The 12046-nt window shown below is 42.2% G+C and overlaps 1 protein-coding gene across 10 annotated transcripts in view; it reads left to right on the top strand.

The window, feature by feature from the left end:
* LOC146490539 (stonustoxin subunit alpha-like) overlaps positions 1–12046 on the top strand; it is a 164984-nt gene that overhangs the window by 133121 nt on the left and 19817 nt on the right. For 8 of the 10 annotated variants that reach the window (XM_085152996.1, XM_085152995.1, XM_085152992.1 and 5 more), the window contains 4 exons: positions 1482–1766; positions 2597–4388; positions 8925–9098; positions 9321–9494. In XM_085152996.1, coding sequence (XP_085009122.1) covers positions 1482–1766; positions 2597–4388; positions 8925–9098; positions 9321–9494 — 2425 coding nt within the window. The remainder of the gene's footprint in view (positions 1–1481; positions 1767–2596; positions 4389–8924; positions 9099–9320; positions 9495–12046) is intronic. The other 2 variants (XM_085152999.1, XM_085153003.1) reach the window with 2 other exon arrangements.

The following is a 12046-nucleotide window of genomic DNA, read 5'->3' on the forward strand; positions in this document are numbered from 1 at the left end:
TCGGACATTTCAAACAGTTACTCGCTACTTGAGTAGTCTTTTCGCCAAGTACTTTTTTACTCCTACTTGAGTAACTTTTTTGACGACTACTTTTCACTTTTACTTGACTAATAATATTTTAAAGTAAGTCTACTGTTACTTGAGTACAATTTTTGGATACTTGACCCACGTCTGCCGTCTGTATAGCTATATAGAACTGTCATTTGCCGTGGGAGTGCCTGGTCGGGTGTGGTCCAGGTTCCTGTTGTCCATCTCCTGGGGTGGAGTTGGCCAGCTCATCACCTGCTTTCAATTTCCGGGCCTCCATCTAGAGGGTTTTTAAGCCAGCGCTGCCTGCCACTCCTCGCCAGTTCGTCCTGCTACCACCCGTGGTAAACTTGGCCTCCTCTGTTTTTGGACTCTGTGTGCCTGGATCATGGGTTAATGTGTTCTCCGTCTCCTGTGCTCTCCAGATTCATCAGCAGCACTGGTTCTGTTTCCTTCCCATTCTCCAGTCTGCCTAGAACCCTAGGACTTCACACTCACCTTCTCCTCTGCCTGCCTTCCAGCCCATAATTCAACTCCCCTGGACACCTTGGAACCTGGACCAGCTTCCCCACACTCTCAACCATCCCTGGGACGCTCCCATGGCAACCCCTTCCCCGACTAATAGCCAGTGTTTTCAAGTAAACACAAGACTCTCCGCTAGTACCACTCACCTCTGCCCTTTAATTTTTTTCCAGATCAGTAAAACCTTTCTCCTGTGTTTGCAGAAGTTCCCGCCCATGTTCTCCTTGTGTTCAACGTTACACCCAGTCTTATTTAAGTTCCTTTTCCTTTCAATAAATTGTACATAGTTTGAGCAATTGAGTCTTCTCTTGAGTCCACTGCATCCTTGTTTGTGACAAGAACAGCTGTATGCTATACAGATCATCTGTGTATCGGTTACAATATTATTTTTCAGTTTCAATTTTTTCTTCAGTTTCATTTTAAGCTGGCATCATTTTAACCCCACACACCCTAAAATTCAGTATTTGTTGATGAGATGTTGAAGTGTTAATTGAACAAAGTTAGAATACAGTGGAACCCCGACTTATGAAATTAATCCGTTCCCGAGGGTCTTTCGTAAGTCGAACATTTTCTTAAGTCGAAACAGCCATTGCACCTTTTGAGTGAGGTGATGCTGAACGATAGGCTATAGGCTAATTGCTAACTAGAACAACAATACGTCGTTCAAGTGGAACAGCGAAGCACGAGTACGGAAGCCAAGGGGTTGTCACATGATTCGGAAGGCCTTGTGGGCATTACAGGCTCAGCCAATCAGAGCCAGCGGATTTCGTTACACGGGCATTTTGCCGTACCACGGGCAGAAATATTGCCATTCAGTGCCTTCGTAACTTGAATTTTTTGTTAAATGGGGTATTCGTAAGTCAGGGTTCCACTGTATTTTTAACATGATTTTGACTGAGAAGCATGTTTATGTCTCTTTCTTCTTTCTGTAGAGGAGGAGCTTGCCAGGGTGCGGTCAGCCTTTGTCTGGAGGGTAACAATAGAAATCCTTAAACTGCTCCTTGAGGCCCTTGTAAGTGATGGTGTCTTAAATAAGTTGGAGGAAGAATCGATACTGGAGGGGAAAACACTCAGAGCAGACAAGGCACGCAGCTTAATTGACATAGTGAGGAAAAAAGGAGACAAAGCATGCAAGATAACAATCAAACATCTTCAGATCAAAGATCCTTCTCTTTTCTCTCAGCTGCGTTTAAACTCTGATCCATCTGCTCAACAAGGTGAGGTCATGTATCATATACCATGAATAAAAATGGTCACCTTGCAGTTTGTTGAGATGTTAAAGTGAAACCTCAGAATTCATTGTAAGAAAAAGGAGAGGGCAAGTATGTCATTCTACGACGAATGTTTGGATTTGGTAAATGCCTGCAAATGTATTTTTTAAACTACATGGAGGAATTTTGATGACCATCATAAACCTGTGAAACTACTTAGATCTAATGTGAGCCGTATTTAATTAAACACAAGTGTTCTTTACTTTTAAAAACCATGCAAACTGATTGCCTTAAAAAAGAAAAGTCACAGTGTTTCTCTAACAAGAGGACACTCTTTAAGCATCGGTCATTTGACTTAAATTTTTAATGAAAAAAGTGCCACATTTACATATAATAAAGTAAATTGTAGCCAGAAAGGTTTTACATTATCTTTCGCCATTGTAATTTATGACAAGAATTAAATGTGAATTACTGAATCTCTCTCAGATGCTTCTTTAAATAACATAGCAGTGGGGTACATTATGACTCTTCAGTGTTGTTATTTTTGGTTACAAAGTTTGGAGAAGAGGCACAGAAAGCAGAAACCTGTTTAGCCTGCACATGTTGGCATCAGGTACATATGAAAAGCTGCAAAGCAATGCAGATGTGTAGGTTCAAAACATTTAATGTGGCTGTTTTCAGGAATTACATTTAGGAATTCCTGAAGCCCCTTTTTGATTTCTGGTAGAATGAGTATATTAAAAACTTGATAGGTTAAACAAAGGCCAAAGTACATCACATAGCTCCTTCAGACCAGATTTGTATTTTTCCTTCTTTTTTTCCTTTTTTTGAGTCAGATGCCCTTCAGAAGTGTCAGCCTAAACTCAAGTCTGTCTTGAAGAAGAAGTTCCAGTGTGTGTTTGAGGGGATCGCTAAAGCAGGAAACCCAACCCTTCTGAATCAGATCTACACAGAGCTCTACATCACAGAGGGAGGGACTGCAGAGGTCAATGATGAACATGAGGTCAGACAGATTGAAACAGCATGCAGGAAACGAGACAGACCAGAAACAACAATCAGACAAGAAGACATCTTTAAAGACACACCCAAAAGACAGGACCTGATCAGAACAGTGCTGACAAAGGGAGTGGCTGGCATTGGGAAAACAGTCTTAACACAGAAATACACCCTGGACTGGGCTGAAGACAAAGCCAACCAGGACATCCAGATCATATTTCCATTCACTTTCAGAGAGCTGAATGTGCTGAAAGAGGAAAAGTTCAGCTTGGTGGAACTTGTTCATCACTTCTTTACTGAAACCAAAGAAGCAGGAATCTGCAGCTTTGAAGACTTCCAGGTTGTGTTCATCTTTGATGGTCTGGATGAGTGTCGACTTCCTCTGGACTTCGACAACACTAAGAGTGTGACTGATATTACGATGCCCATCACAGTTGATGTACTTCTCACAAGCCTGATCAGGGGGACGCTTCTTCCCTATGCTCACGTCTGGATAACCACACGACCTGCAGCAGCAGACCAGATCCCCCCTGAGTATGTTCACAGGGTGACAGAGGTCAGGGGGTTCACTGACCCACAGAAGGAGGAGTACTTCACAAACCGATTCAGAGATGAGGAGCAGGCCGGCAGGATCATCTCCCACATCAAGACATCACAAAGCCTCCACATCATGTGCCACATCCCAGTCTTCTGCTGGATCACTGCTACAGTTCTGGAGGATGTGCTGGAAACTCGAGAGGGAGGACAGCTGCCCAACACCCTGACTGAGATGTACATCCACTTCCTGGTGGTTCAGGCCAAAGTGAAGAAGGTCAAGTATGATAGAGGTCGTGCAACAGATTCACACTGGAGTCCAGAGAGCAGGAAGATGATGGAGTATCTGGGAAAACTGGCTTTTGATCAGCTGCAGAAAGGAAACCTGATCTTCTATGAATCAGACCTGACAGAGTGTGGCATCGATATCAGAGCAGCCTCAATGTACTCAGGAGTGTTCACACAGATCTTTAAAGAGGAGAGAGGACTGTACCAGGACAAGGTGTTCTGCTTCATCCATCTGAGTGTTCAGGAGTTTCTGGCTGCTCTTCATGTCCATCTGACCTTCATCAACTCTGGAAAAAATCTGCTGGAAGAACAAACAACCCCCAAGAACTCTGACACAAAAGAATCTGCAGAGAAACACTTCTACCAGAGTGCTGTGAACAAGGCCCTACAGAGTCCAAATGGACACCTGGACTTGTTCCTCCGCTTCCTCCTGGGTCTTTCACTGCAGACCAATCAGACTTTCCTACGAGGTCTGCTGACACAGACAGGAAGTAGCTCAAAGAACGATCAGAAAACAGTCCAGTACATCAAGTGGAAGCTCAGTAAGAATCTGTCTGCAGAGAAAAGCATCAATCTGTTCCACTGTCTGAATGAACTGAATGATCGTTCTCTAGTGGAGGAGATCCAACAGTCCCTGAGATCAGGAAGTCTCTCCACAGATGAACTGTCTCCTGCTCAGTGGTCAGCTCTGGTCTTCATCTTACTGTCATCAGAAAAAGATCTGGATGTGTTTGACCTGAAGAAATACTCTGCTTCAGAGGAGGCTCTTCTGAGGCTGCTGCCAGTGGTCAAAGCCTCCAACAAAGCTCTGTAAGTAAACATGAACTCATCGCTTCATTCTTAAAATCATGGGAAATAAATCAGAGGTGCTCAGTTCAAAGTACACTGCCTTTTAAGAAAAATTAAAAAATAGTCACTTAGTCAAATATGATACTTTAAATATTTCTCTCCAGCAGGACATGTCAGCATTTCTGAAATATTTTTGTCTTTAACTCAAATCAAAGTACAATCCAGATCCAGCCTATAAGAACATGAGCTCTGATCCTTCAGCCCCTCTGACAGGTTTATTATCCTCAAGTTGTTCACTTGTCTCCAACAACCAGGAGTTTTTTTAAAGCAAATACTTGAGCTACCAGACTGCACCTACATCTTTTTCAGATGTTCTTATTTTAAGGTCTGGTTTGTGTCTCATCTTTATTGCAATCCCCAATGTCTCTCTGTTTTTCAAATATAAATCTGTTACCTCGGTGTGGCCAGAACAACATGGTGAACCCAAAATACAGACAAAGGTGAAGGAACTGAATATTACTAGATGTGAAGGCTTTATTTACACACAGGAACTTGACACTTGGAATTTTTAACATGAACTGTGAACTATGGTGGAAGTCAAGTACTTGAAGCTGTGAGCATGAAGTGGGCTCTATGGTAGGTTTCCGGAAATGGGTCTTGGTTGATGGTAATCTGAGTCACTCTAACAGAGGTAGAGCATCATCAGAAAGATCACTGGTGGAGGTTACAGTAAATGAACGAGGTTATCTTCAATGTCTTACTTGGGGTTTCTGTAGCTCAGGAGGTAAAGCTGGTCTGATCTGACCAACTGATCGGAAGGTTGGTGGTTCGATCCCTCGCTTCTCCAGTTTGCATGTCAAGTATCCTTGGGCAAGATACTAACCCCAACTTGCTCTCCGATGCATCCATCAGAGTATGAATGTGTGTGAATGTACTTAGAAAGCACTAAGTTCAGATAAAGTGTTTGTGAGAATGGGTGTGATTGGGTGGATGTGGCATGTTGTATAGAGCGCTTTGAGTACTCCGGAAGAGTAGAAAAACGCTATATAAGAATCAGTCCATTTACCATTCACTTGTCAGCAGTTAGAAAGCAACTTGGGGAAGGCAGGTGGTGAGGTCTGGGTGAGTACTTGTTAGCTTTGAATCCAGGCAAAGTGGTCCAGTAAGTCTAAGAGACGAAAGGCATTAATGTGGCTGTGAGTGAATCAAGAAGACCAGCATCCAGGAAAACGTGACTGAACTGCAAGGGTGAGTAGGTGATCCGAGGATTAAGAGGTTAGCAGAGTTGTTGAGAGTGCTGATGTTATATTCAGCCTAGTAGATTACTGTGGACAATGGACAGGCTGACCAGGCTTCGCCCAAGGGCATAAACCAGAGTCTAGTGGAAAATCACAGCCGCTCACACAGACCATGACGGCAGCATGACACCCCCCCCCCCCCAAAAAAAAATAGCATTCTCTTTCAATTGACATCATTTGCCTCTCCCTTCTCCAATTTCTGATGTGTCCACCTTTACAATGATAACTGTGATTAGGGTGAACCAAAAAGGTGCCGTGGTGAGCAGATACTTCAGTTTGGTGAATGCAGTTTCAGCTTTGGGGGACCAGATGCATGTTGAGACTTGAGTGGTGCAGCTATCTGACTATAGTTGCAAATGAACCGTCTATAAAAAATTGCTATTCCCAAAACCCATTGGAGATGCTTCTGGAATCTACAATGGGTACAAGGGGTAGGTCACTCTGTGAAAGCTTTCACTTTTGCCAGATCCGTCTTCACCTGCCCCCGTGCCAAAATGTAACCGAAAAAAGTTATTGATGAGGAATGGAATTCACACTTTTCTGCTTTGACATAAGGTTTATTCTCCAGCAAACGTTGGAAAAATAGCATGGACATGAGACTGATGTTCCTCGCAGGTTTTGGGAAAAATGAGGATATCATCCAGATACACCAATACGAACCTGTCAAGGAAGTCCCGGAGGACATCGTTAACTAATCTTGAAACATTGCGGGAGCTTTAGTTAACCCAGGCGGCATGACCAAATACTCGTAGTCCCCCAATGGCATGTTTAAAACGGTCTTCCACTGGTCTCCCTGATTGATCTGGAAAAAGTGGTAAGCGTTGCGGAGGTGGGGTTTTGTAAACCCTGTAGCGCTGTGAAATGGCCTGAAAGCAGAGCTAATGAGGTAATAGGTACTTATCCTTGATGGTAATATCACTGAAGCCCCTGAAGTAAATGCATGGCCAGAGAGCCATCCTTTTTCCCCACAAAAAAGAAGTTCCAACTTGAGATTGCAATCGTTGGATTATGCCTGCACCGAGGGATTTCTTAATGTACTTTTCCACTCAGGTCTAGACAGGTTATACAGCCAGCTAGAAGGCCGGGTGGAGCCAGAGAGTAGTTCTATGGTGCAGTCATGTGGTCTTTGAGGTGGCAGTGAAAGCGCTTTACTTTTGCTAAATACTTCCTGAAGATCATGACATTTGGTGGGCACAGAGGAGAGATCTAAAACGGTCTCAGTGTTGGTTGATGGTTCCACAGGTTACGGTGGATGGGCGGAAACAAGGCAATTTGAATGACAGAACAGACTAACTGATTACCCTCTGACCTGACCAGTCTAAGTGTCGGTTATGTAATTCTAGCCAAGGAAACCCGAGTATGAGTGGTTTGTGAGGTGCATGAAAAGAAAAAAAAGGTGTTTTCTTCTGATTACCAGGGGTGACAGGCTCTGTGCGGTGAGTTATTTGAGGGGACACTCGGTTATTTAATGACTCAGTGGGAATGGTCGGATTAAGGGCACATTGAGGGATGTTTAACTGTCTCGCTTACTCAGACTCTATGAGGTTCTGATTGAACAAGAGCCTGAAAGGTCTGGTTAACTAGCACAGACACTTGCACAGAGTTGCAATCTGGGTTTTTTTTGTTTGTGTGAGTATCCTCCACCCTTATCCCTGAACTTACCAGTGGGCAGACCCTGGTGTGGAATCGAAAACAGACAGGTTCATCACGAGAAGCAAGCTGATCTTTCATGGTTTGATTTAATGACTGAAAAAATACAGCGGACGGTGGTTAGCACTGTTGCCGCATAGCAAGAAGGTCTTGAGCAAAAGTCTTTACAAACTCAACCAGGAAATGATCATGCGAGCAGAAAGAAAGAGGATGAGCAGATAGGTAAGCAAAAGATCATCCCAGCATCCCAGGTTTCCAGAGAAGGTTCAGGTTCCAGGTACCTGAAATGGGATGTAATTCAATTCAATTCAATTTTATTTATATAGCGCCAAATCACAAAAACAGTCGCCTCAAGGCGCTTTATATTGTACAGTAGATCGTACAGTAATAGATACAGAGAAAAACCCAACAATCATATGACCCCCGATGAGCAAGAACTTTGGCGACAGTGGAAAGGAAAAACTCCCTTTTAACAGGAAGAAATATTTGGTGTCAAAGTCAAAGCACAGATCCATCCAGTCTCTGTATTTCAGCTTATTTCCTTTATACACACATTTAACAGGAACAGTTTCAGACAGCTAGTGTTTACCTGACATTACCTTTGTTGCTGTGGATCTAAAATTTAAAAATACATCTGAGAAGATTTCTAATCATGATTTTATGAGCCCCCACAGTTTGATTCTGTTCATCTGGACGTAGCGTTCTCAGCGGGAGAAACGTTTTGTTACTCATCAAGGTGACTTCTTCAGGCTCAGCTAACTGCAGCTTTCCCCAATCTTATAAAAAGTACATTTGCATAATGACTGAAACCTAATGACCAAGGAACTGACCTCCCAGCCTATTGTTCCTTCAGTGGGCTGGTTTCAGTCATTATGCAAATGTCCTTTTTATAGGGTTGGAAACCTGCAGTCAGCTGAGACTGAAGAAGTCACCTGGATGAGTGACGAAACTTTTCTCCCACTGAAAGCGCTACGTCCAGATGAACAGAATCAACTTTTGGGATTTACTAACCTTGATGATTGAGCATGCATCAAGACGAGTTTTTATGAGGTTTACACTTTCTTATAAATTCTAAACCAGAAGTTGGAGGAGATGGAGCTCATGATAACTGGCTACTGCCCTTCAGTTTGCTTTATGAAATCATCCAATCAAAATAAAGTTGGCCTTTAGGGAGAGAGGGGCTTTAAAGGGGAATGAGCCAAAGCAGCTTTTAGACAGAAGATGAAACGAGAGTCTGCACCAAGTCCAGGATGTGATACATTATTTATAACTACATTTAGAGTAATACACATATTAGAATTAATAAAGTGACCAGCAGTACTGTAGTAACTGTAATACTGCAGTACTCACAGGCCTGTGCCAGCAGACACTGAACTACTGTCACTAAATTAAGCTGCAATTCACTGGTTTCCATTTACATACATTGGAATAATTGTGTTTAATTTGAAATATTTTTCTTCTGTTACACTTAAATTCTTGAACTTTTTTTATTTAATTGTGCATTGTAGTGTACTCATTTGTACACATTTGATTACTAATGTTCAACATATAAAGAGATTTTATTTGATAATAAATATTATTGTTTTGTTGTTCTTGTTATTTTTTTCAGGCTGAGCAGCTGTAACCTGTCAGAGAGAGGCTGTGAACGTTTGCTGTCAGTCATCAGCTCCCAGTCCTGTAGTCTGCGAGAGCTGGACCTGTGTACCAACAGACTGAATGATTCAGCAGTAAAGCTTCTGTCTGCTGCAGTGGAGAGCCCACAAGCCAAACTGAATATTCTGAGGTCTGACCGATTTTGTATTCTTTTGTTTGTTTGTTTTGTTTTGTTTTTAACTGAGAAAATAAATCCAGCAATTTAAACAGTAAAGGTAAACTTGATCAATTTACTGTTGTTTCATACCACATCTGCTCAGCATAAAACAACAAGGATTCTTAAAATATAAGATAAGTTATTGCACCCTGATTACACTTTAACATCAGTCTTTGTTCATGTTTTCATTTTCAGAATCAACGTCTGTGAACTTTTAGCGGAAAACTGTGAAGCTGTGTCCTCAATGCTCAGCTCTCAGTCCTCTACTCTGACAGAGCTGGACCTGAGTATCAAAAATGTGCAGGATTCAGGAGTGAAGTTTCTGTCTGCTGGACTACAAAGTTTAAACTGTAAACTAAATACTCTGAGGTCAGATCAATTGACATTTTGTTTTTTAAAATGAACCAATTAAACATTTTTTTCAAGGCTTCCGGTTCCGGCGCTCGTGGGGATGGCAACCTAGTAAGAGAGCTCTCGACTGAAACGTATTAAAACTGCCCCAAGTAAATTAATACACTATCTAAGTGCACATAAAGAGGAAAAAGGGGCCTAAATTACATCCAGAAATAACAAAAGAGCTAAGAAGTTAACGTTCGAAAACGTGGAAGATGACAACGTGCAGCTAACAGAAGGGGCTAATGTTATCCCCTATGGGGCTAGCCGAGGCCACTCTCCCACTACTAGCCGCGAGGATTCTGAGACAGAAGATGAGGATGACCCAGCAAGTTTGACGCTGATACTGAAAGAACTGAGAGGCATTGGGAAAGAGGTAAAAGAATTTCAAAAAGACACGAAAGCGCAACTGCTGGAAATAAGGGGTAAGTTGGATAAAGCCAATGCGCGGCTTAACGATGTGGAAACCAGGGTTGCTGAACACGAAGATAAGCTCCAGAACGCAGACGAGATTTTGTCTGAGATATTAACAATGCCTGAAAAGTTTCAAACAAAACTACCATCACTGGAGGCTTAATCGAGGAGGGAGTCGCTCAGACTGTACGGGGTGCCGGAGGGAGCAGAATCGGGAGCTCCATCTATGGCCCACTTTGTGGAGAAGCTACTCCGGGAGAATCTCGCCATCCCACCATCAACACCATTACAAATTCAGAGAGCACACAGAGTGTTATCGTTACTTCCTCCGGACACCTTTAAGAGGGGGTTGCCTGCTGCTATTGAGTTTATGCGCCGTGGTAATTTAATATATCTTTATGGGAAGTGAGTCAGTGAAAGTAATCTCTTTTAATGTTAACGGGGTTCTGAATGTGATTAAGATGAATAAAATACTGTCCAAACTAAGGAAGGAGAAGGCCCAGATTGCATTACTTCAGGAGACACACATGGACCAAGTAGATCACTTGAGATTGAAAAGAAAGGGTTTTAAATATGTATTCTCCTCTTCCGTTAAGTCCAAACACAAGAGGGGTGTGGATACACTTATCTCTGGTACTCTTAACTATGAACATATCTCAGAACTCTGTGACGAGGAAGGCAGATTTGTTAGAATAACAGGAAGGATAGAGGGGTCTGAAATCACAATTTTAAATGTTTATGCTCCCCCCGGGAGCGATTGGCTATTCTATATTAATATGTTTGATTTAATGGTGGATTCTCAGGGGATAGTTGTCTGTGGGGGGGATTTTAACTTCAGACTTGACCCTAAACTAGACTCCTCCTCCCCGACCAACCAGGTAACAGCACTTACTAGAAAAGTCAATTCCTATATGGTAGAGATGGGGATAATAGATGTATGGAGGGACCGCTACGCATCTACCAGAGATTTCACTCATTACTCTGGTTCATTTAAAGTGTATGCACTACTTTTTCATGTTTAAAGTTGATAGGTTTAGGGTCAGGGTCTGTGACATATTAACAAGAGATCTATCTGACCACAGTCCTATCTCTCTATCTTTGCAGGTGGCTAGGAAAAAACGTACCACACTGTGGAAATTTAACTTGCACCTGCCTAATGATCCTGCCATAGTTTCCAAATTAAAGGTAGACATTAAAGAATTTCTAGATTTTAATGACACAGGGGAGGTATCTCCAACTATTCTTTGGGATACGCTCAAAGTGGTAATGAGAGGTAAATTAATTTCTATCGCCTCCCACTTAAAGAGAATTAAAAGGCAAAAATTAGCAGATCTACAGGTAAATTTAAAGTTGAAAGAACAGGAAGACATAAACACCCCAAATCCTACTGTAAAGCAGGATATCTGGAAAATACAGGGTGAAATTAATGATATTTACACCCAGGAGGCCAAAAATAACTGAATTTTTTTAATACTATGAGACAGGAGGGAAATCTGCAAAATATCTGGCACATAAATTACGCAAACAACTAGAGGAAAAGTACGATATACCAAATCAAGGACCCCAAGACTAATATTCTGGAAACAAAATTAGAAGACATTCAGAAATGTTTTGAGACCTTCTTTAGGGAGCTGTACTCACAGCCCAATGCTATGGAGGAGAATTGTATTGATGCCTTTCTTAGCTCTCTAGAATTACCTTCACTCCCCGTCTCTATAAATGAGTTTCTAACACATCCCATTTTAGTGGAAGAAATTAATGCAGCTCTTTCCAGATTAAAACCGGTTAAGGCAGTTGGGCCAGACGGGTTCAGTTCTCAGTGGTATCGCACCCTGAGGGCAGATCTAGTCCCCACATTGCTGAAGTCATTTAACTACATCCTACAGGAGGGAGAAATCCCACCCTCCTGGAGGGAGGCAACTACTTCAGTTATCCCAAAAGAGGGGAAAGATAAACGAGAATGTGGAAACTATCGACCAATCAGTGTCCTTAACTTGGATTACAAACTATTTACTTCTATTCTTGCTCATAGACTGGAGAAGTTGCTACCTGACCTCATCAATTTAGATCAGACTGGTTTCATTCACTATAGACAAACAACTGACAATATTAGG

Source organism: Neolamprologus multifasciatus, unplaced genomic scaffold (assembly GCF_963576455.1).
Source record: "Neolamprologus multifasciatus unplaced genomic scaffold, fNeoMul1.2 chr03_unloc_1, whole genome shotgun sequence".
NCBI classification, from domain to species: Eukaryota; Metazoa; Chordata; class Actinopteri; order Cichliformes; family Cichlidae; genus Neolamprologus; species Neolamprologus multifasciatus.